We start from the raw sequence: 23,706 nt of genomic DNA on the forward strand, positions 1-23,706 counted from the left end.
AGTCCTGTCCCTGCACCCCTCCCGGCTCTGTCCCCACATCCCCCTGCACCTCCTCCCTGGTCCCCTCAGCCTTGTCCTTGTGTCCCCCTGCTCCCATCCCTCGGGATCCCCACACCCGTGCCCAACACCCCTCCATCTCGAGGTGTCCCCACGGGACCCCTATTTACTTTCTGTCCTCATAAATCCATCTCCGGGGTGCAGCACGTCCCCGTCCGCCGTCCCCCCCCCCCCGACGGCTCCACCCAGAGGGGAAACTGAGGCAGGGGTACCCGGGGGCGGGGGGCGCAGTGGGCTCCCCTGCCTTCCTGCACCACCCGGGGGATATTTGGGGGCGGTTATTGGTGGGTTTGCTGCCTTCCCACTGGGCACCGGGCGGGGGGGGGGGCAGAGCCGACAGCTGGGGGTCCCTGCTGCGGGACAGCACCCGGGGCTGGGGGACACGGTGGGGGGCTGCCCTGCTCCCCCAGGCCAGCGAGCGCGCAGGCACCAGGACCCTGCGGATGCCCCGCGCCGCCACACGCAGCCTCGCGGCCCTTTGTCCGTGACGCGGCGTGACGAGGCGTGACGCGCTGCGGTGCGACGTCTCCCCACACGGCCACCCCCTTCCCCTTCCGCCACCACCAGCCATGCCCCCCGAGCCCCGCCAGAGGGTCCGGCCCCCCGCACCGCCAGCCCCCCCGGTGTCCCGGCACCCTCCGGTCCGTCCTGCCAAGGAGCCCCGTGCGGGCGCACACGCATATGACACGCGTGCTCCTGTCCCGGTCTCACACGCGTGTGCAGTGCAGCGATGCTGGCAGGCTGCCTGCCACGCATGTGCGGGGGTCTCAGCTGTCCCCAGGTATCCCCCCACCCCGCTGTGCCCCAGCCCCCGCTGCCATCCCACTGCCCGTGAGCTGGGACACCAGGACCAGCCCACCCAGGGGACGCCCCACCGGACCCCCTCTCCGGGCAGCCCCAGTGCTCCCCGTGTGCTGGAGGGGCACCAGGACCAACCCACCAACCCAGGGGACACCCCACCGGACCCCCCCTCCGGGCAGCCCCAGTGCTCCCCGTATGCTGGAGGGGCACCAGGATGAGCCCACCCAGGGGACACCCCACCGGACCCCTTGCTCTGGGCAGCCCCAGTGCTCCCCGTGTGCTCAGGGGGCTGGGTGCCACAGGGCCTTGGTGGCAGGAGGTGGCCCCGGTGGGGTGCCTCGCGTGGGACCCCCCCCAGGCGGACCCCCCTGTAACACCCCTACCAGGCCAGCCCCGCTGCCTCCGTCAATCAGCACTGGCCCCGCTCCCGGAGGTGGCGAAGATGGAGGCCCCCAAGCTGCTCCGCGCCTGGGTGCTGGCAGGCGAGTGGCAGCCCTGTCTGCCCCCGGGGGGACACGGCCAGGCTGGGGAGGACCCCCTGCGGGGAGGGGATGGGGGGACCCCCAGAGGAGGGTGGGGATGGGGGCTGCCGGTGGTGGGGGGACAGGACGGGGACAGGGCTGAACGTGACAGAGCTAAATAAAGCCGTCCTGTCCCTGGTGCCAGCTGGGTGTGGGATGGCGGGGGGGACACACCAAGTGGAAGCTCGCCGTGATGGGTCCAGGGCAAGGGAGGGTGCTGTCCCCATCCCCGTCCCTGCCCCTGTCGCCCCCCAGCTCCTAAATATCGCCCACCCTGCTATCTCGGGATGCCTGGCACTGCAGGGACACATTTCTGCCCCAGCCCGGTGTCCCCAGGGGGGTCTGCGGGCACCTGTGGGTCTCCCTGGGGTCTCTGGGCAAGGAGGAAACTGAGGCAGGGAAGGAGCCATGTTCCCCAGCCCCGGCTCTAGCCCTGTGCCTGCCACAGTCATGGCCCTGGGGGAGTCCCAGGCCACCCTCCCCAACCACCACGTCCTCCCCAACCACCGCGTCTCCTCCGAGACCGGAGCCATCTTCGTCCATGAGCTGGAGCGGGAGCTGTTCCAGGATGCCTTCCTCACTGGGCACGAGGATGATGGCGGTGAGGGCCAGGCCAAGGGGAGTGGGGACAAGGTGGGGTCCTGCAGTTGTGAGGGGGCTGGGACTGTTAATGGGGGGCACCAGCTAATGCCTGCTCCCCACCAGGCATGACCCCAGCTGGGCCATCTGTCCCTCTCCCTCCCTTCAGGATGGTACGCTTCCATCCCTCCCTCCCTCCCTCTATCTACCTACACTTCCATCCCTCCATCCCTCCATCTACCCCACCGTCCCATCAGGCTGTTAAGCCCACCCGGGAGCAGCATCCCTTCATCCCCCACCCCTGCGGCAGGGGTCCTGCTTGCAGGGCAGGGGTCCACTCGCAGCACAGCCTGATGGCATGCGTGTCCCCATGTCTGTGTCCATCCCCACCTGTCTGTGTGTCCCACAGCTGCCCCCATCACCTTCCAAGCCCACCTCCAGGACCACCCTGACCTGCCGCGGTGGCTGCGGTACATCCAGCGCGACCCCCACCAGCCGGGCTACCTCTATGGCTGTCCCATGGCCACGGAGGTGGGCACCCACACCATCGAGGTAGGTGCCCACCTCACGGGCCCCGTGCCAGAGGGTGACATGGGGAGCTGGGGGCTGGCATCTTCGGGGGTCTCTCCTCTGCTCGCAGGTGCTGGCATACAACCGGCAACACCTACGAGACAGCGGCACAGCACCTCGTCATCACCATCTTTCCTGCTCCAGGTAAGGGCCATGCACCCCCAAAACCACACTGGGCTGCCCTGAAGCCCCCCAGGTGTCCCCATCAGTGTCACATTTCCCCACAGGTGGGGAGCCGCCGTACCAGGGCGAGTTCCTGGTGGGGAACAGGAACGTGGAGGAGCTGCTGCCAGTGGCCATGCGGGACATCTTCCTCCAGGCCACGGCGGCGTCTGGGAGCGGGATGACCTCCATGTCATCAATGTCACCTCCACGCTGGACCGGGGTGGCCGCGTGCCCCTGCCCATCGAGGGGCGCAAGGAGGGGTACAGGCAGACCTGGGGGGTGCTGGGGTTGCTCCTGGGCAGACCCCCAGCCTCCGTGTGGGGGTCTGGGGGGGCCACCTGCAGCCAGTGCCCCCACCCTGGCAGGGTGTACGTGAAGGTGGGCTCCCATGGTGCCTTCTCATCGTGCCTGGCAGCGGCCACCTCACCACAGAGCCGGTTCCGCTGCAGCCTGGGCCAGCAGCCCCTCGCCTCCTGCTACGACACCTTCGCCCCCCACTTCACCATCCGCTGGTGCAACCTCACCTTGGTGAGACCCCCGCCCCCCCCACCCCCTTGCAATGACCCCCGTGGGGACCCCCCACCTCCCTAACCATCACCCCATTGCAGCTGCAGGTCTGGCCCAGCCCAACAGCGCTGGGGCCCGTGTGGGGGTTCTGGGGTGCTGGAGGAGGGTGGGGATTTCCAGCCCCCCACCGAGGTGCCCCCCCAGGACCTGCTGCCTGGGTACCTGGTGACGCTGCTGGTGCCGCTGGCGGTGGCCGCACTGCTCTGCCTGCTCCTGGGCCACCTCATGTGCTGCCGCAGGGAGGGAGTGTGAGTCGGGGGAGCATACTCAGGGTGGGGGTCCCCCCACCCCAGCCAGGGCATGGGCACCCCAAGCCGGGTGCCCTTTCTCTGGCCGTCCTAGCCCCAGGACAACCTGGGAGTCCCCAGGACAACCTGGGAGTGGTGAGAGCCCTTCTCACCATCTTTATTTTTTTATTCCCCTTTTTCCTCTGTTTTGTAGGCAAAAACGGGACTTGGAGACGTCTGAGTAAGTCCCTGCACCCAGGCTGAGCCGGGCGGGTGCTGGGGGGCTGCTCCTGGGGGGCTTTGTTGTGGCTGAGAGGGGGGAGGGCCATTGGGGACAGGGATGGGGGACAGCAAGCAGCTGCCTGTCTGGGGAATGTTATGGAGGTGGTGGAGCCTAAAGGTCTCCCCATCCCAGAGGGTCGCCCCCAGCCCCCCTCCTCCTCTCCCCATGCCTCGCCCCCCCTGTAACCCCCCACAGGCACAGCTGGAGCACAAGAGCTGTTTTGCTTTTGCAATAGCCTTGGCTGGACTCAACACCAGCAAGGAGGACCCCAGTGGTGGGGTGCAGATCCCAGTGATGGAGGACCAACCCCAGTGATGGGGAGCAGACCCCAGTGATGTGGGACAAACCCTAATAATGGGGAGACAGAGACCCCCTTGAGCCGCACCCCCCACCAGGGAAGCATGTGGGAACACGGGCACAGCACCCAATTGTCCTCTTGCCCCTCAGCATCCAGCTGGTCCACCACACCACCATCCACGGTGACACGGAGGAGCTGAGGCACATGGCTCGCAGCCGGGATGTCCCACGGCCCCTTTCCACCCTTCCCATGTTCAACATCCGCACAGGTCAACGCATCAACCCCATGCCTGGTCCCCCGGATGGTGCCTGTGTCCCCCTCCTCCCGCAGTGAGCCAGGCTGGTGGGTGACACCAGGATGATGGCAGGGTGGTGGGTGACACCAGGATGATGGCAGGGTGGGAGGGCAATCCCAGGGGTGGGTATGAGCAAAGGGGTGTCATGATGCTTTTGGGGGCACTTTGCAGGGGTCAAAAGCCCAGCAGCAGGCAGAACCCAGCCGAGTCAGGAATCTGCCTGCCCAGCAGGGCTCTGCCTGCCACCCAGTTATTGCCTGGAGCATTTTGGGGGGATTATCAGCACCTGGGGGGGTCATCAGGATCCACCTGCATCAGTGGGACAACACAGAACACATGCATCCCAGCCCCTTCCTCTCCAGCCTCCCCTGCCCCGCTTGGCCTGGTGAAATCCTTAAATAAGAGCTGTAGAAGCACTAGAGCTCTTCTGCTTTTTGGGTGGGGGATGGAGGGAGTACACTGTTTTCTTTCTGTTTTCCAGGTGAGGGGGAGGCTGTGTTGGTTTTGTCTTCCCAGGGGTGACACCACCCCCCAAGGTCCCTGCTGTGGGATGGGGGCTGTAGGGTGGGTTTTGGCTGATAAAGTGGCTGTTTAGTGATGAGATGTGGCTTTTCTGCTTTATTTTATGGCCCATTGCAAGCAGCCCAGCCTGGCCCCTGGTGGCTGGGGTGGTCCCAGGGGTGAGGACGGGGTCTGAGGGAGGTTTTGGGGCGCAACCTGCTGCTGGGCTCCTGGACGCAGTATATTGAGTTTGCCAGTTCTCTGCCCCATCCCTGGATGTGCCCTGAGGCTGGGGGGATGCTGAGCACTGGGGGGGGCGGAGGTCCTGGTCTGTTCCTCCTGTTGCAGGAGGGTCCTGCTCCCCTCCACCCCCCTCTTCAGCTGCTTTGCTCTATCTGGGTGCCCTGCTTGCCCTTGCTCCCACCCTGCTCCACCCATGGCCCCCCGAAAGACTTGCACACACCCCCTCCAAAGGCTTGGACTAACCTTGCCACCCTGCTTCCCGCCCCAGCCCTGCAGAGGGAAAGGGGCCAGGGACAGTGCGGGGGATGGACACAGTCCCAGGGACCCGCGATGGCACCCTGGGGCATCCCAACAGCCCCCAGCTCACCTGGGTGCCCACGTCTGGCAGGATTCCGCCTGCAGCCCCCCAGCTGCTCCAGCCGCTCGCCCCTTCCACCGCGCAGACTGGGTATCCCGCCGCTCAGCACCCCCATAACCCCCTCCCCCGGTCCCCCCAGGGGGTCCCCGCCAGCCCAGCCTCAGCCCCTTGCCTCCAAAGAAAGAGCCTCTTTCACAGCATCCCCCCCCCCCGCCTCGTGTGGGGCAGGCGCCAGGGTGGGGGTTAGGAAAACACAGGGGCTTGGCGAGGAACAAGGGGAGCCATTGACGGCTGGGGCAGGCGAGGGAGAAAGGCGGCACTGAGGCCCCATCCTGCCTGCACAGCCCCCCACGGTGCTGCTGGGGGTCTCGTTCCTGCCCACCGCAAAGGGGCCTTCGGAGCGGTGAGTGTGGCACATGGTGGGCACTGCCACCCCGGCACGCGCGTGTGCTGCTGGTGGCCGCCCGGTTCCCTTTGCACCAGCAGGAGCTGGATGGGGCTGGCATCTGGGGGGCACCCGCAGGGGTGTGGGGGGCTTGCACCGTGGCACCCACACGCCTCTTGCAGCCCTGGGCAAGCACAGCCCCCTGCCCCAGTTTCAGCACATCTCCCTGTGCCCTCCCGCGCCCAGCTGCAATGTCTGTGCCACCCCCCTCCTCTTAATTTTTGGGGGGGCACCCTGTGCTGGGTGCCCCCAGCCTGGCATAGGCTGTCCCCCCAGCCCCCCTTCCTCCCCTTGCTGCCCCCCACGCATCCCCCAGTTCTCCCCACACTTGGGGGATGGACACACACCAAGGTCCCCTTCACCATGGGTGCACAGCAGCTCTGCCCCCCAGATCCCAGCCCCACCCGCCCTACTGGGGGGTGGCTCCCCCTTTCCTTCCTCTCCCCCCCGCAGGGCAGCGGGGGGGCTGAGCGAGGGGGAGGAGGGCTGGGGGGCTGGCGGGGGCTGGCGGGGGCCGCGCTGGGGTGGGAGGACGGGCAGGACGGGAGTGCAGAAGCGCGGCGGGAGCAGAGCGGGAGCAGCCGGGATGAGAGCAGGAGCAGAGATGAGGGGCTCCCGACCCCACCGCACCTCACCCACTCACCCAGGACCCCCACCCTGACCCACGAGAGCAAGAGGCCGCTGGTGAAGAGCACCCCAGGTTTGTTGGATCATTTCACATGCTTTATTTCAGCAGTCAAAAAAAAAATAATTAAAAAAAAAAAAACCAAAACAATTTTCAAATTTTTATACATATACAAACTAGGTACAGACTCCAGGAGAGCCCGGAGCATCCGCCAGGAGATGGGGCCAGCAAGCGGGGGTGGGTTCGTGCCCCTCCGTGCCCGGGGAGGTATGGAGGGAGGGTGGGATGGATGGATGGATGGATGGATGGATGGATGGATGGATGGATGGATGGAGGAAAAGCTGCTGGAAGATGAGAGCGGAGCTGAAGATCCACCTGCTTAACCTGGAAAGCGGGGTTGTCCTTTTTCCCTTTCGAGGCTTTCAATTTTTTTGGCTCTCCCTTGCATTTGCTCCATGATTTGCTCATGGGATGGGTGAAGGGGGGGGGAAATAGCACCTTTAGAAAATTCACAAGTTGAGCTGGACAGCAAAGGACGGGTGGCGGTGGTGGAAATAAAATAGAGGGAAATTAAAACAAATGAAGCTAAGTCACGTCTTTGGAGGGTGTAGCACCAGGCGGTCCCCAGGCTCGGGGTGTTGCAGGACCAAAATAAGAGAATAATAATTAAAAAAAAAGGATAAAAATCCTAGGGGGTAAGAAACCTCAGCAACTCCCGAGGGACCTTGAATGGAAGAAAATAAAAATAAAAGATCAATAGAGCAACAAAACAGGAGGAGGGTAAATATTAGAGAAAAATTAGCACCTTTGCTTCTGAACCTGGCAGGAAAGTCCCGGCACAGCTGAAAAACCCCAAATGAAGCTAAAACTACTTGAAAATGAAACAAAATTAACCCCAAAATTAAAAAAAAAAAATAACACCAAAGCACAGCAGTGAGGTTGCCTTCCAGAAAAGGAGAGTATGCAGCGAAGGATCGGGTCTGCTCAGCGGCGGGGCAGCGGCTGCTCCCTGATGTGCTTGGGAATGAATTGATTTTGCTGCCTGAATAAAAATAAAATAAGGGGGGGGGGGGGGGGGGGGGGCGGGAACCAAAAACAAGGGAGTGGGTAGAGAGAGGGGAGAAACAACTAAAAAAAGCAATTTATAACCAAAAGTTAAACATCTTAGAAGCAAAGAGGCCAGTGGGGAGAGGTCGGCTGGAGGGGGGGGTCGGCCGGTTCCGGCGCTCCGGGCTGGGGGCTCGGCACTGCAGGGGAGGCTCGGCACGGCCGCAGTGGAGCTTTCGGTGAGCTGAGCCATGCCGTCTTCAGGGCTGAGGAGTGCCTGACCCCGAGGAGGAGGAGAGGAGGGCAAGCAAGCGAACCCACTTCCTGGTGATTTTGTTTGAAAAGTCATTTATTTTTATTTTTTTTTTAGTTGAATGCTTTTTTGGGTTTTTTTTTAGGTTTTTCTTTTATGGAAACGCAAATAGTTTTAGAGACGCTGGATAGAAACCGACACAAATTCAAGTCCATGTGAAATTTTCTCTTTTTTTTTTTGGCTGTTTTTTTTTTTTATTATTATTATTATTATCATTATTATTACTCTCTCCTGTTACGCGTGGGGCGTCCGGTTTACAAGAAGCAGACGGGGCCGATGTCAATGCCGAATTCCTGGTCTGGAGCACCAACGTCCATGGGAGCCAAATCTATGATGGGCAGGCGGGAGGTCTTCGTCGTCTTGTACTCGATGACTGTCTTGCCCCAAGCACCGGTGTGACTCTGCGGGGAGGTCAGGATCAGCCACGTCCCCATAATGCGCCCCCACCGCTGCCACCATGACCACCCCCAGACCACTCACCGTGCAGCCGTCCTCGGTGACACCGTAGGTGAAGCGGCTATTGCCTTCAGCCCTGATCTCGATCTCGTTGGCTCCTTGGAGGAGAAGGGCCTTCTTCAGGTTGCCAGTGTCGTGGTCCATGTAGGCGACGCTGTTCTTGCAGTGGTAGGTGATGTTCTGGGTGGCCTCAGTGGACATGAGGCGGAGGAAGGTTAGCTGGATGGCGACGTCAGCAGGGTTGGAGCCCTCACCACCATACTCGAACTGCCAGGGAAGAGGCGTTAGGCACTGCAGAGCTTGGTCCATCCCGGTTGTCCCCGCTCATTGTCCCCTTACTCACCTGGAAGCCGTCACTCATTGTCTCGCCAAACCAAATGTGCTTCTTCTCCTTGGGATTCTTACTGAGGTACCAGTTCTTCTGGGCAATGGTGGCCTGGGTGGGGTAGACGCATGTCTCGCCTGTCTCCATGTTACAGTAGACCTTGATGGCATCCAGGTTGCAGCCTTGGTTGGGGTCGATCCAGTATTCGCCTGTGGGGCAGAGGGAGGGTGGTCAGGGTGTGGGGCAGGAGCCAGGTGAATGGAAGGATGGAGGTGAGGAGCAGCCATGTGGGATGGAGGGGCAGAGGTGAGGAGTAGCCATGGAGGATGGCGGAGGTGAGGGACAAGTGGGAGGAACAGAGGATGGAGGGATAGGTGAGGGGTAGCTGTGAGAGAAGGAGGATGGAGGGATGGTGGGTGGAGTGAGGACCAGCCAAGAGAGATGGAGGAGGGAGGTGAGGAACAGGTAGGAGGGATCTCGGGGTGGAGCATGGAGCTGAGCAGCAGCCATGAGGAACAAAGGAAGGAGGTGAGGAGCAGCTGTGACAAATGGAGGATGAAAGGATGGATGTGAGGAGCAGGTAAGAGGGTTGGAGGTGAGGAACAGCCGCAAGAGGCAGAGGATGGTGGCACTGAGAGCAGCCTTGAGAGACAGGATGGAGGAATGAAGGTGAGGATCAACTGGAAGGGTGGAAGAAGGATGGAAGCGAGGAGCAGGTAGAGGGGACAGAGGGATGGAAGTGAGGGACACGAGGACCAGCGGGGACACTGACCGCTCTTCCAATCGCCATGGCACATCTTCAGGTCGCGGCAGGTACGGGCAGGGTTTTTACGGGTGCCCTCGGGGCTGCGGATGTTCTCGATCTGTTGGCTCAGGCTCTTGAGGGTGGGTGTCAACTTCCAGGTCCCGGTCGCGCATTACGTTGGCATCATCAGCTCGGTAGTAGCGTCCACCATCGTGGGCCTTCTCCTGGGGTGGCTGGGGCAGGAAGCTGAAGTCGAAGCCACCGCTGGGGGGGCCGGGAGGACCAGGGGGGCCAGGGGGGCCAGGGGGACCCTGTTGGAGGAGAAGGAGGAGGATGGTGAACAGGAGATGAAAGCAGGCGGCTCTGGGCAGGTAGCAGTAGAGGGCAGGATACGTACGACAGGGCCAACATCACCAGTGCGACCGCGGGGGCCGGGGGGGCCGATGGGGCCGGGCAGCCCGTTGAGACCATCTTTGCCGGCAGCACCAGCAGAGCCAGGAGGACCCTGTGGGAGAGGAGAAGAGGTGAGCGTGGCCATCCTGCCTGGGCAGAGTTGTCCCCTCCAGCCCTGACCCACATATCCATGAGGAGCCCGATGGCAGCGGGGACCCACTTCCCCCAGGATGCTCCAGCCCTGGCTGGAGGCCATGGCTCAGCTGTGCACTTACTCTTGGACCGGCGGGACCAGAAGCACCAGAAGGACCTTGTTCACCAGGAGAGCCCTGTGCAAAGCAAGGAAGGAGAAGAGCATCAGCATCTTGCTCTGCTTCCAGGCCGTGGGGCAGCAGCCAAGGCCACCATCACCCCGTGGGACTTACAGGAGGACCAGGTGGTCCCTGGAGACCGGAGAAGCCTCTGTGACCTTTCATGCCTCTGTCACCCTGTTCACCAGTTTCACCTTTGTCACCACGGGGACCTTGTGGACCCTGGAGGAGGAGAAGGAGGAAGATGTGTTGAGCAGGGTCCAGACCAGCAACTGCCCCTGCACTCATGAGGATGCAGAAGCACCGAAGAGGATGGAGGAGAACATCAACTTACAGCAGGACCACGAGCACCAGCAGGACCAGGGGGGCCAGCGGGACCTTGGGGACCCTGGGACAGGAGAAGAGAGGACAGGTTAGAGCATCCTCCACCTTCTGCTGCCACCAGCTCACAACAGCATCACCCTGAGGGGTGGTGGGATGCACAGCTTCCCAGAGTAGATCTCTTCAGGGAGAGCCGAGCCGGGGGCCAGACCCCAACCCGCCATAGGTTTGCACGATCAGTCCTTGCTTGGTAATAGGGTCGAGCCTGGGGCGACCCCTAGGCTGGGGAGGGGGGCAAGGGGGGGTCACTCTGGGCAGAGCATCACTTACGGTCTCACCGCGATCTCCATTCTTGCCAGCAGGACCAACGGGGCCGGGGGCACCAGGGGCACCGGGAGCACCAGGGGGGCCAGCGGGGCCAGTCTCACCACGATCACCCTGTGGGGAGGAGGAGGAAGAGGAGAGGTCAGTGTGGGCCAGCACAGCCCCATTGCCCCCTCCCGCAGCCCCCTCACCAGCCCACTCACCTTGGGACCAGCAGCACCATCACGACCAGGGGCACCTTCAGCACCAGGAGCACCCTATGGAGAAGCCAAGACCCCCTCGTTAGGGCAGGTAGGGGCTAACGAGGCCCTTGATGGCACCATCTCTGTTCAGCCCGCCACGGGCCCTGACATGCTCCGGCTGCAGCAGCGTTCATGAGTGCCATGAGCCGGCAAGTCCTCAGCACAGTGAGCCCAGCGCTGATGTGTAGGGGTCTGTGCCCCCCAACCCCCCAACCCCACCAGTTGCCCACAGCTGCTCACCTCACGTCCAGCTTCACCGGGGGGTCCCGCCAGGCCGGGGGGGCCCATGGGGCCGGGAGGACCGCGCTCGCCAGGGGAACCAGAGGGACCTTGCTTGCCGGGTTCACCCTGTGGATGGGAGAGGGACAGGGGGGTGTCAGGCACCGGCGAGCATCCTCCCCCTGGGGCCACACAGGTGAGCTGGACACCAGGGGGGGGTTCCAGCATCGTTTTCCTGGGGAGCCCCCAGGTACTCACAGAGGGGCCAGGCAGCCCAGGGAAGCCTCTTTCTCCTCTCTGTCCAGGGAGACCGACAACACCACGCTGGCCGGCGATACCTTGGGGTCCGGGGGTGCCAGGAGCTCCCTGCGGTGACAAATGGCACCTCAGGGTGGTGGCAGCAGCGGGGGGCCACTGTTCCAGTGGAAGGGATGGCCAAAGGATGCAGGGGGAGCATGATGCTGCCCAGCAGCCCTGGCGCTGTGGAGGGGGTCCGACGGGAGGTGACTTACAATGGGGCCATCGGCACCAGGAGAGCCCTTCTCACCAGGGGGGCCAGGGGGGCCAGCGGGGCCAGGTTCACCAGGGCGCCCAGCGGGGCCGGTTTCACCACGGGGTCCTTTGCCACCTTCCTTCCCGCTGGGGCCAGGGGGGCCAGGGAGGCCGATGTTTCCCTGGGTGGGGGGAAGCGATGCTGTCAGGCAGCAGCCCCGGGAAGCCCCAGCTGCCAGCTGAAGGGTGGCCAGGGGTGTCCCTGTGCCAACTGGAACTGTGCCAACTGTGTCCCCCCATCACCAGCAGCAACCATCAAGCACTTTCTTGCCCCCCTCCCAGCCCCCCACCTCTCACCCCGCCGGGGTACTCACAGAGGGGCCAGGGGGACCAACTCTTCCAGCAGCACCGGGGAAACCAGTAGCACCCTGGAAGGGAGAAAAGCTGGAGTCACCAGGGGCTGGATCGAGGCACCACCTGCCCCTGCAGTGGAGTAGTTCCAGGGGATAGTCCCCTGGCTGAAGGCCACCACAGGGAGCCCTGGGGCCAGTGGCCAGGAGGAAAGCATCCATCCGGGGAGGAGCTGGGGCTGATTTGGGGGTGGGGGGGATAAAGGCAAATCCCCCTTTTCCCTCTACTTCATCCTCCCTGGGATGATGCCATCCCCCAGATGGTTTTTGGGGGGTGCAGGGCTGGAAGTACCACAGCTCCCTTCTGCCCCACAGTGTTGGAGCAATGGAGCGAGACACAGCTAAGCCACCTCGGGGATGTTTGTGCCCAGGGGAGTCCCCTGGGGTCCCAAACCCTCCACCACCATGAGACTGGTACTTACAGGGGGTCCAGCACTACCACGAGCACCTTTGGGACCAGGAGCACCAACAGCACCCTGTGGAGGAAGAAGAGGAGGAGGAGAGAGGTGAGCTGCACCGTGGAGCTGGACCCCAAGTGGATGTGGGGTTGGGGGGTGCAACTTACAGCAGGGCCAGGAGCACCAGTGGGGCCGGCAGGGCCGGGGGGACCGGCATCACCCTTGGCTCCAGCATCACCAGTTTCACCTTTAGCACCAGGCTGGCCATCGGCACCCTGTGGGAGAATGGAGTGGGGTGAGGCGGATGGGGCTCAGCATCACCTCAGCAGGGCAGGATCAGGCCCCTGGAGCAGGGAGGCGTGAGACCGTTGCACTTACGGGGGGGCCAGCAAATCCAGCAGGACCAGGAGGGCCGGGCTCGCCACGGTCACCCTAGGAGATAGCAAGAGTGGTATGACACCAAGCAGGGGACGGCCACTGACTGCCCCAAGGGATGGTCACCCATGGCAGGGCCATTGACCAGGGTGGAGGGACACTTACAGGAGCACCACGGGCACCAGTGGGACCAGCAGGACCCGGGGGACCAGCTTCACCCTGGAAAAGGGGAGGAAAACAAAAAAAAAAAGGTCAAGGCTGTGGTAAGGAGATGGTGGCGGATGCCAGGACACATCCATCCCCAGTGCAGTGTCTGGCTGGGGGGCAGCCCTACCTTGTCACCGGGAGCACCAGCAGGGCCAGGGGGGCCGATGGGACCAGTCAGACCTCGGAGACCGTCTTTGCCAGGAGCACCGTCAGCACCTTTGGGACCGGGGTCACCCTGGGAGAGGAAGATGATGGCAGGTTACGTGGGGAGGTCCCTGCTGGAGGTTCAGCCCCGCTCCTCTTCCTCTCCTCTTTGCAAGGTGGCACTGAGGCACCCCTGGCTCTTCATCCTCCCTAGGAGAGGCTGGGACCATCCTCCTCCTCCTGGGGTCCAGGAAGGGACTGTCCCTGAGGGCCACGCTCGGAGGGGGACAGAGGTGGCACTGAGCATCCCCTCCCCATGCAGCTGCTGCTGACTGGCCTTGGCTTAGGGAATGCATCCAGCCCCAAGGGGACAATGAGGAGGACACAGGGATTACTGGGAGCAGAGGACCAAGGGGGGATGTCAGGATTTTGGGGGACACATACCCTGTCACCCTTGGCACCTGGCAGGCCAGCAGCACCACGCTCTCCGGGCATACCCTGCAGACCGGGGGGCCCTTGGTTCCCGGGGGCACCGGGAGCACCAGCATCACCCTGGGCAGGAGAGACAGAAATGGGTGTTAGCAAGAACCCAACGCTTCCTCAGCACTGCAAATTCCATCCCGGCTTCAGCCCCAGCCCCAGAAAAAGGGCATGAAGCCAAATCCCCCTCCTCGCCTTTACACCTGCACCCCAAGAGCTGGGGATGGCCACCCATCACCCAGACAGTCCCAACACGATGTGGCAGAGGAGCTGAGACCTTGCACCTACCTTAGCACCATCGTTACCGGGAGCACCGTTAGCACCACGAGGACCTTGGGGACCGGGAGGGCCTTGGACACCACGTTCACCGGGGAAACCTCTCTCACCCTGGAGAGGGGAGGCAGGAGAGGGGCCAAGGCTGTCAGGGGGGGTGGTGGGCACAGGGGGGTGCCAAGAGGCAGCTGAGGAGCAAGTGGGGTTCAACTTACCCTGGCACCAGCGGGACCGGGGGCACCAGCATCTCCGGGGACACCCTGTGCAGGAGGGGAGAGGGTGCAGAGTCAGGGCGGGAAGGGGTGGCCTTGGGGACAGGTGGAGGGGTCCCCAGGGTGCCCCCAGTGCTGGGGAGGGAGGGGAGTCCCGCAGTCCTGGGAGGACAGGGCAGGGCTGGGGTCCCTGCCGCTCCTGGGAGAGGCTACGAGGAGCACACTGCCTGGGGTTGCACTGGGGGTCCCCCCATCCCAGTCCTCAGGCTGGGAGAGGGGCCATGGGGAGGGGCCAGAGGTGGTGCCACGCTACGGCCATGCTCACCCACACTCACCTGTTCACCAGGCTTGCCAGCCTCGCCGGGGGGGCCAGCAGGGCCCGGCAGACCCTGCGGAGGAAGAAGAGGAGTGATGAGACCCCACAGAGATGGGTGACCAAAGGGGATGAGGAAAGAAGTGTCACCCCCACCCTGCATGGCTTGTCCCCTCACAGGGGAAGGGGACACCCCTCACCTGGAAGCCAGGAGCACCAGCAGGACCTTGTTCACCTCTTTCTCCAGCAGGACCCTGAGGGAGATGGAACAAGTGGGGGGGGGGGGCAAGCTGACTCCTGAGCCCCTTCTCTGGTGGCCAAGCGCAGCCACAGGTGGCCAAGGGCTCACTAATACTCACGGTGGGGCCGGGAGGACCTTGGGCACCAGCTTCACCATCTTTACCAGCAGCACCCTGTGGAAGAGGGAGAAGAGGGTGCTCAGAGCACAGCCCCAACCCACAGCCCAGCGATGTCCCCGTGGGACTCTGCACCCCCCCGAACGAGGTGAGGGGCTGGATGCAGCCGTAGCATCCTTCGAAGAACAGGAGAAGCCGCAGCGAGCTGCCCGCAGCCACGTCACCCCCCTGCTGTCTCCACTCCAGAGCTGCTGGCAGCCACCGGGCTGGAGTCCCAGCCACCTCAGCCCACCACCGTCCTCATCCTTGGAGCCTTCCCCAGCTCAGCTGCCCCACGCCCCGTCCCTGCCGCCTCACGCCGGGGTGAAGCTCCCTGCCAAGCCCCAGCCTGGCTGGGCTCTGGTGAATACTTACAACGGCGCCGGGGGGACCGGGAGCACCTCTCTCGCCGGGCTTGCCAGGCTCACCCTGAAAGCAAGAGAGCAGGATGAGACCCATGACGGTACCGCGATACCCACAGGCAGGAACCTACAGGCTGGAGGATGCACCAGCGCAGCCCTCCCTGGGGGACATGTGTCCCCTGAGCCACCCCTCCCTGAGCACCTGCCCCATGGGAGCCACACGCCCACCCGCAGCCACTGTCCTGGTGGTGGCGGTGGCCGGTGGGCAGGAGTCCCTCATGGACCAGGACTCTAGGCAGCAGCACCTCCAGCAGCCCCCCAGGGGAGGCAGCGCCCGGTCACACTCACCGCAGCACCTTTGGGACCAGGGAAACCCATCACACCAGCTTGACCTCTGGCACCAGGGGGGCCGGGGGGGCCGGGGCGACCATCTTGACCAGCGGGACCCTGTTATGGGGGGAGTGAGCACCCGGTTAGCAGACGCCATGGCGAGCTGAGGGAGGAGCAGGGCATTGGTGGGTACAACTTACGGGGGGGCCAGTCTTGCCGTCAGGACCAGGGCTCCCAGGGCTTCCAGTCAGACCCTGCAAGGGAGCACGAGGTGGGTTAGGAGCTCAGGTCTCCCAAGAGATGCTCCAGTGAATGTGAGCATCCTGGAAAGCAGCTTCGTCACCAGCATGGAGAGCACAGCAGCCAGCATCCAACCCTGGAGCAGAGCCACCAGTGTGGTGGCCATGCTGATGTGGCTTGCTGCTCCTTGTAGCCACTGTGCCATCGTGCCCACCACCCTGCCATGCTCACCTTAGCACCAGGGAGGCCAGGTTCCCCAGGGCGTCCAGCTTCACCAGGAGATCCTTTGGGGCCGGCAGGGCCAGGGGAGCCACGCTCGCCGGGGGGACCCTGTGGGGAGGGTGGGAGAGAGGACAGAGGTTACCCCAGCTGCAGGACAGCACCCGGGGATGAGGACCGGAGCAGTGTCACCAGAGCTGTCAGTGGCGCAGAATGAGTCTCACCACCAAGTGGGGACAGGTGACAAGTGTCCGGTGTCCCCACCGCCCTGGAGGACACAGCTTTCTCACCCAGACAGGCAGGAGGGAGGTGTGGGCACCTACCTTGGGACCAGCAATGCCATCAGCACCAGGGAAGCCGCGGCTGCCAGGAGCACCCTGCGCGGGACATGAGAGGGGTCAGTGCGGAGACACGGGGTAACCTCAGGGGGTTTGGGGGTCCAGGGGAGGGATGTGCCACTGTGGGACCTGGCCACCAGTGAGAGCAGCCTAGTGTCCCTGCTGAGAACCTCCACTGGAGACCTCGGTGGGGCATTGGAAAGGGCTGGGGATGTCACCACAGTGGGTGCCTGGCCCCGCACACCTGTGAGGCTCAGCCACTGATATCAGGAGATGGAAGGAGGACAGGGATGGGGACAGGGACATGGCAGGGATGGGGACAGGGACAGCTCCTACTCACACGTTCGCCAGCGGGGCCAGGAAGTCCAGCAGGGCCAGGCTCACCACGAGCTCCTCTCTTGCCTTCCTCACCGGCTGGGCCGGGGGGACCTTGGACACCAGCAGGACCCTGGGGAAGGAGACAAAGGGATGAGCACCCACAGGGTGCATGGGAGTCAGGAGGGGCTGAGCCCCCGAGGAGACGTGGTGGGGGTCACTTACAGGTTCGCCTTTGGCACCAGTGTCTCCCTTGTTGCCTGGAGCACCGGGTTCACCCTGGAAGTGGAAGGAAAGAAGAGGAAAAGCAGTTTAACACCAGATGGATAAACAAAGGGAGCCCTGAGCTGCATCCTGCCCAGCCGCTCAGCAGGAGAGGGAATGCTCAGCATCTGTCAGCCCCCAGCACCATCCTGCACTTGCAGGGCTGGAGGGAACAGGGAATGCCAGGGGAGACATCTCCAGGGAGGACCAGCAGCTTGCTGGAGCAGAAGGAATCTGACTCCGGGGGGAGGCGGGTGGAGGTGTCCAGGGATACTCACGCTGTTACCCTTGGGACCGGGGGCACCGCTGGGACCCTGGGGTCCGGAGGGACCGCGGGCACCGGGGAAGCCAGGAGCACCAGCAATGCCAGGAGCACCCTAGGAGAGGCAGAGGAGGTGGTGAGGAAGCAGCACAGCCCCTCATCCCAGAGCCAGGTGCAGGGCAAGGGACACTCACAGTTGCACCCTTGGCACCAGGTTGACCATCAGCACCGGGGTTCCCCTGCGGAGAGAAAGAGGAGGAAGGTTATGCCAGGGCTGTCAGGACATAAGGCCAAAGGACAAGGAGCCATCAGATGCCACTTACAGCAGGACCAGCAGCGCCAGCAGGGCCAGGGGGACCGGGCTCACCACGGGCACCCTGCGGACCTTCACTGCCACGAGCTCCCTGGGGACCGGTTTCACCCTGGGGAGGAAAAGGAGGAAGGAAGAGCTGTGAGCACAGAGGCTGCCCTGAAACCTCTGACATGGCTGGTTGCTCCCTCCATCTGCAGCTCCCTTCCCGTGGAGGTAAAGCCTGGAGAGATGCTGATGGGACTTGGCTGGAGATGACCCCATCTGCCTCACTGTTCCAGGCAGCAGCAAGCCCATGGCACTTTGGGCTTTTTAATTTCTTGGCCACATGGGTAATCCATTTGATGCCCCGTCCTTTTCCCCCACCCCATGCTCCCAGTTTCCACCAGTTTCTCCCAGCCCAGGAGATGCCACCTGGGAGGAGATGGCCAGGCAGGTCCTACCTTAGCACCAGCAGCACCAGGGAAGCCAGGGGGACCAGCGGGGCCAGTTGGACCCTAGACAGGAGAGAGGGCACATATCAGAGGAGGGATCCCACCTCACACATCTGGTGCTGGTGGGTTTTCTGGGCAGCAGAGCTCTGACCCCCAGCCAGGGTATCCCAGACATGGTAGAGCTGGGATGGAATCTCCCTCCGGAGAAGCTGGAGCTGATGCCAGGTGCTGGCAAAGGGTGGATGGTTTTGGGGGTTACTTACGGGAGGACCGGCAGCACCAGGAGCACCATCGTTACCACGAGCACCCTGTGGGAGAGGAGGCACCCATTAGTGATGCCCACCAGCAGGAGAGGTGGCCCCCAGTCCCCCCTGCACCCCAGGGCAGGGGATGCTCAGCCCTACCCAAACCAGGTACTTACAGCAGGGCCAGAAGGACCAGGACGGCCTCTCTCGCCGGGAAGCCCACGAGGACCCTGGGGAAGGGAGGACACATCTGAGTCACCAGAAGAGACACTTTCCCCTTTCCAGGCCTTCTCCCATCCCTGTGCCCACCTCGTTCCCCCCCTGCTCCTGCCCACAGTGACATTTCCAAGAGGTTAAACCCCCTCCCACCCCATTCGCTGGGGCATCCCTGGGGAAGCATCCCCAAGGACGAGCTGTTCCCCCATCAGGTCTTGCCCCCCATCCCCATCCCTGTCCCCTTTTGCTGGCCGAGGCCAGATCACTGCCATGGTCCCTGGAGGCTCCAGCACTCACCATCTGCCCAGGAGCACCGTTCTCCCCGGGGCTGCCGGGCTCACCCTAGGAGAAAAGACAACATTGAGGGAGCTGCGCCGGAGGGAAGGAGGGAGCAGCGATGACTTTCCTGGGAGGACAGGGGTGACACTGCCACTGCTCCTCACCTTGGGGCCAGCAGGACCAGGCTCACCCTTGGCACCATCCAGACCACTGAAGCCCTGGGGAGCAGGAGAGAGAAGAGGGGGGTCAGGAGGGGACGCCCCAGTGAGATCAGGCTCCCCCTTCCCCTAAATCTTGCAAGTGTGGGAGGAGGGACTCACTCTGTGACCCTTCATGCCTGGCAGACCGGCTGTTCCTGGGAGACCACGTGCGCCCTAGGAGAAAAGGGAAGTGGTGATGGAGGTGCTCGGGTGGGCTGTCCCCACATCCCACTACCCCTGTCCCCAGTGGGGACAGGTAGCTGGTGTTACATCCTTGCTTTGCCACCAGGCAGGCCACAGTGGGGGTGCCCCTCCTGTGCCCCCTGGGGGGGGCACCCTGGCCAAGAGCAGATCACCTGGGGGCCGGGTGGACCGCGCTCTCCGGGACGGCCGGGCTTTCCAGCTTCACCCTAAGGAGAAGGACACTGTGTTGGTGGCATGTCCCCAAGGCAAGCAGCTTCTGCTCCCCTGGGGGGCTGGCAGGGCCACCAGGCCCCAAACGGAAAGGGGAGAAGACCCTATCCACAGGTCGCTTACGTCATCTCCATTCTTGCCAGGGGGGCCAGCAGGACCACGGGGACCCATGGGACCCTAGGAGAGATGCAGGGCAGGGGTGAGGATGCTGTGGGTGACAGCTGTCCCCTGTCACCTGGGCTGGACAGTGCCAGGCTCTGGCAGCCCCATTCCCATGATCCCAGATGAGATGTCCTGGAGCAGGGACAGCATAGCCATGGCCAGGGCTGGGAACAGGCAGCCTTGTCCCCATCCCTGCAGGATATCAGGCTGGAGAGGGAGGTGGCAGGACTCACAGATGCACCAGGCTCTCCGGGTTCACCAGGGGGACCTTGGAAACCTTGAGGACCCTGTGGGTTGGTAGGGAAAAAAAGATAAAAGAAAAGGGGGGAAGGGGAGGAATGGGTTAGAAAATTAGAAGGTTTGGCCTGAACACCCCAGTGGCAATGGCAGTCCCCCTGCCTCCCATACGGTGGCACAAGGACATGCATCCCCATGTATTCCTGTAGCCACTGGGAAGAGTGGGACACCCCATCCTGCCCTCACCCCATCCCATCCCACCTGGCCTCCCACCACCCAAAGGGGCCCATGGGGCTGCTGTCCCCCTAACGAGGGGAGGAGGAGATACTCACAGGAGCACCAGGAGGACCGGGGAGACCGCGGGGACCAGCTGGACCCTGGGAAGGATAACAGAAAGTGGTGATGAGTGGCTGCCATGTTACTCTGTCCCCATCCCTGTCCCCATCACCAGCCATTCCCTGTCTCCGTTGCCACCCCATCCCTGTCCACACTGCTACACCACTACCACCCCATCACCACCCCATCCCTGTACCCATCAGCACCCATTCCCTGTCCACATTGCCACCCCATCCCTGTCCCAAATCACTATCCCATCCCTGTCCCCATCACCTCCAGGACCAATGTCCCTCCCCATCCCTCCCACCTCCTACCGCTTGGCAGCATCCTCAGCACTGCAGCATGGGAAGTGCTCCTGGTGCCTCACCTGGCTTCACACCTCCCCCTGTCCCCTGTGTGTGTCCCCAGGGGACCAGTGCCACCCCGGTGCTCACCATGGGGCCAGGCACGGCCATGCCACCGGCTTTCTCGTCGTAGCCATAAGACATTTGAGGAGCGAAGTTCTGCAGGCAGGAGGGAGAGCAGGGGGTGAGCAGGGCACAGGCACCCCCGTGGGGGTCTGTGCACCGGGGACCCCCCCATACTCACTCCGCCAAGGCCTGGAGGACCTGGAGGGCCTGGGGGTCCCGGGAGGCCAGGCTGTCCAGGGATGCCATCTCTGCCAGGGGGGCCGGGGAGTCCCTGTGGGGAGAGAAGAGGAGGGTGAGTTCCAGCAGGACGGGGGACCTGGCTGAGCTGGGAGGGTCCTGCAGCGGCAATACCCACCCTGTCTCCTTTGGGGCCGGTGTCTCCCTTAGGGCCCTGTCAGGGAGAGATGAAATGGGTCGTTAGAAAAGGGGGTCTCCAAAAACAGGTGGGGGCTGCCACAGGGTTTGGGGGCACAAGGGAGCCCTTACCTCTACTCCAGCGCTTTCTGGGTAGACAGGGGAGGCTGCAGGAGGAAGGACGGGCATTGAGAGGAGCCCAGCATGCCCCATCCCCCCACCCAAACCCACCCCCATCCCGCAGTCTGGGCACCCAGGGGAGGGATGCTGAGCCAGCACAGGGTCTGGCTCCCTGGGGACAACGAGCCTGCGTGGGGCTGGGGCCAGGGGGACATGGAGGTGGCACAGTACCGTCGGTGTCGGGACAGATGGGGCAGCACTCTCCGAAGGGGATCTCAGCATTGGGGCAGTCGGAGGTGTCCTCGCAGATCACCTCATCGCAGAGGATGTTGCCACTGTCGCAGACGCAGATCTGGCAGGGTTCGGGTTTCCACACATCCTTGTCGTTGTATGTTAGCCCATCCTGTATGCAGCTTCCAGTTTGAACTGGGAGAGAGGGGCAGGGCACGGGGAAGCGTGAGGGCAGGGGGCATGGCGGCGGCCCCCTGCACGGCCCTGCTCTTGCTCTTGCCCCTTTCATCCCCCCCTTGCTCCTGCAGCGTTTCTCCCTTCATCTGTTTCTCATCAGGCCGTCGCGGTGACACAGGAAAAGCACCACAATAAACTCTTCCCACATACGCTGGAATTTAAACAAAAACCTCCAGCCAGTTGCTACGTCCCGCAGCGGATGGGGCCAAGGCAAATACCCCCGCGGCGGGCAGGGGGTTGGCATGGGGGTCCCCGCTGGCCACGGGGGACGGGGACAGGGATGGGATGGGGATGGGATAGGAATGGGATGGGTGGGATCGGGGAAGGGGGGGTTGGCCCCAACGTCTGGGCTGAAATTAGATCCAGGCGGCTTCGGGATAAGGCTGGATCAGGCCAGATGGGTTGGGGAATAAGAGTCCAGAGACTGGAGGCGGGGGGGGGGCGCGGCGGGGGGGGGGGGGGGGGGGGCTGGCGTGGGGAGGGCAGGGCAGCGCGCCAGGGCCCAGGGCTGGCCCCACAGTGGGAAGGGGTCCTGGAGAGAGGGCACGAAGTTCTCCCGGCCTGCAGCCCCCCGCTCAGCAAGGGCAAAAAAAGCAAAATGAAAAAAACCCACCTATTGCAAAAGGCCAAATGCAGAATGCAAAATGCCTATTGCAAAAGGAAAGATGCAAAAGGCAAAATACAAAATGCCTGTGGCAAAATTCAGAATGCAAAAGGCAAAATACCTATTGCAAAAGGTAAAATGCAGAATGCATATTGTCAAATGCAAAAAAAAAAAAAAAAACCAAACCAAAAAAGGTACCGAAAAATCCACCCCAAATGACAAAACTGGGCAAAATGCAAAGGGTGCTGCTGGCCTGGCTCCGTCCCAGGGTCCCCCCGTGTCCCCACGCCTGCAGGTGGCAGGCGCAGGCAGCCCACCAGGGCACAGGGGGACCCTGGCAGTGGGGGTTGGTGACCCCAGCCATGCCCCCAGCCCCCCAAGCCCCGGTGCAGCCCCACAGGGAGGCTGTGGGGTGGGCATCCCTGGCCCGGGGTGGCCGAGCGGGCTGGCCAGTCCCAGCTCCACAGGCTGCCGAAACATTTTGCTTATGAATCATCCGAGACTTTTCTAATTCTTTCCTGATGGCTTTTGCAGATCCTGGGGCCAGGCCCCCCCTCTCCCCTCCTCTCCCCCCTCGCCATTCTCTCCCGCGCTCTTTCCCCCCTTTCCCTTCCCTGCCTCCTCCTCCCCTTCTTCCCCAGCTCCCTCCTTCCCGCCGGCTCCTCTCCACCCTTCCCTCCCTCACTGCTCTTGGCAGGGCGCCCTGACTCTCCACTCTAGCACAGACCCCCTAAAACCCCTTCACCCCCCAACCCCAAATCCCCCCAACCCACTTTTTCCTCCTTCCCCCCCTCCTGCCCCCGCCACCTAATTTGTCCCAGGTTTTTTTTTTTCCGCTCCAGATGCCAGCTGCCCCTTTATGCTTCCCCAACCCATGGCAGCAGGACCAAGTGTCGAAGATGCTGCCCGACCCTGTCCCCACCCGCCACCCCCGCATCCCACCAGCAGTGAGGACCATCACCGGCGCCGACTACTTACTGTCTTCTTCTCCTTGCCCGCGGGTGAGTAGTACAGTCGCTGCTATCAACAGCAGTAACCGAGAATCCACAAAGCTGAACATGTCTAAATATTAGACATGTAGACTCTTTGGGGTCTCTTTTGTTCTTAGGTTGGGGTCATACGGGGCCGATCCAACTCTGGAGCTCCAAATCCAGACCCCAGCAGAAACTTCCTACTGCCCTTGCCCACTCCTTCGCCTCCTCTTATATACGATGCGCCAGCGGGGAGAGGTGGGACCCATCGCAACCGGGGAATTTTGGACGGCCCCTCGGCCAATCAGCAGCACCCAGCGAGTCGGGGGGCACCCCTTGCACACCCCCCCTCCGTCTGTCTGTCCATGCACACGCATACACAGACATGCACATGCATGTCATCCCGCACTGGGGCTGGGAGCGGTGGTTGTGGGGTGGATGGGAAGGGGATGCTGGGGTGGGAGGTGGGGGGCATGGGGGGGGTTGTTTTGGGGGTGGGGGTTTTGCACCCTGAGGTGTCTGGGGGACTGGATGTGGCTGGGTGGGGTGGGGACAGGCAATGTGGCACGTGGCGCTTTGGGGACCCTGGTGCTACACGACGCTGGGCGCTGCACCAGGGGAGCCGGGGCACGGCAAACGCCTGCTCCTGCCTGCGACCCCCCACCCTGCCACCCATCCCCACATCC

The 23,706-nt window shown here is 63.1% G+C and overlaps 2 protein-coding genes and 1 long non-coding RNA gene across 3 annotated transcripts; 2 read left to right on the forward strand and 1 right to left on the reverse strand.

The window, feature by feature from the left end:
- The first annotated feature begins 387 nt into the window (after window positions 1–387).
- SGCA (sarcoglycan alpha) lies at window positions 388–4,966 on the forward strand. Its single transcript, XM_056362724.1, is given in 13 exon segments — window positions 388–838; window positions 1,245–1,340; window positions 1,828–1,980; window positions 2,368–2,510; window positions 2,599–2,619; window positions 2,621–2,672; window positions 2,756–2,854; window positions 2,857–2,953; window positions 3,059–3,221; window positions 3,302–3,343; window positions 3,345–3,508; window positions 3,702–3,728; window positions 4,218–4,966. Coding segments are annotated over 13 exon segments (1,341 nt in total). The 5' UTR covers window positions 388–738; the 3' UTR covers window positions 4,402–4,966.
- A 2,944-nt stretch (window positions 4,967–7,910) lies between these two features.
- COL1A1 (collagen type I alpha 1 chain) lies at window positions 7,911–23,228 on the reverse strand. Its single transcript, XM_056362511.1, is given in 52 exon segments — window positions 7,911–8,296; window positions 8,376–8,618; window positions 8,695–8,885; window positions 9,449–9,563; window positions 9,565–9,732; window positions 9,819–9,926; window positions 10,090–10,143; window positions 10,240–10,347; window positions 10,460–10,513; window positions 10,777–10,884; window positions 10,974–11,027; window positions 11,253–11,360; window positions 11,490–11,597; window positions 11,744–11,905; window positions 12,098–12,151; window positions 12,556–12,609; window positions 12,699–12,806; window positions 12,910–12,963; window positions 13,072–13,125; window positions 13,241–13,348; window positions 13,702–13,809; window positions 14,026–14,124; window positions 14,226–14,270; window positions 14,558–14,611; window positions 14,736–14,789; window positions 14,895–14,948; window positions 15,306–15,359; window positions 15,641–15,739; window positions 15,823–15,876; window positions 16,094–16,192; window positions 16,405–16,458; window positions 16,760–16,867; window positions 16,960–17,013; window positions 17,277–17,375; window positions 17,455–17,499; window positions 17,584–17,682; window positions 18,014–18,067; window positions 18,268–18,312; window positions 18,426–18,479; window positions 18,763–18,807; window positions 18,909–18,962; window positions 19,065–19,118; window positions 19,301–19,354; window positions 19,482–19,535; window positions 19,754–19,807; window positions 20,090–20,134; window positions 20,528–20,596; window positions 20,682–20,774; window positions 20,859–20,894; window positions 20,990–21,024; window positions 21,209–21,403; window positions 23,028–23,228. Coding segments are annotated over 52 exon segments (4,362 nt in total). The 5' UTR covers window positions 23,110–23,228; the 3' UTR covers window positions 7,911–8,149.
- Window positions 12,136–21,378, forward strand: LOC130160204 (uncharacterized). Its single transcript, XR_008825961.1, has 4 exons — window positions 12,136–12,639; window positions 14,569–15,393; window positions 16,380–16,478; window positions 17,475–21,378. It is a non-coding gene; the product is annotated as an uncharacterized LOC130160204 (long non-coding RNA).
- Window positions 23,229–23,706: the final 478 nt, after the last annotated feature.

The sequence above is a fragment of the Falco biarmicus genome, chromosome 17, assembly GCF_023638135.1.
Source record: "Falco biarmicus isolate bFalBia1 chromosome 17, bFalBia1.pri, whole genome shotgun sequence".
In the NCBI taxonomy this organism is placed as follows: domain Eukaryota; kingdom Metazoa; phylum Chordata; class Aves; order Falconiformes; family Falconidae; genus Falco; species Falco biarmicus.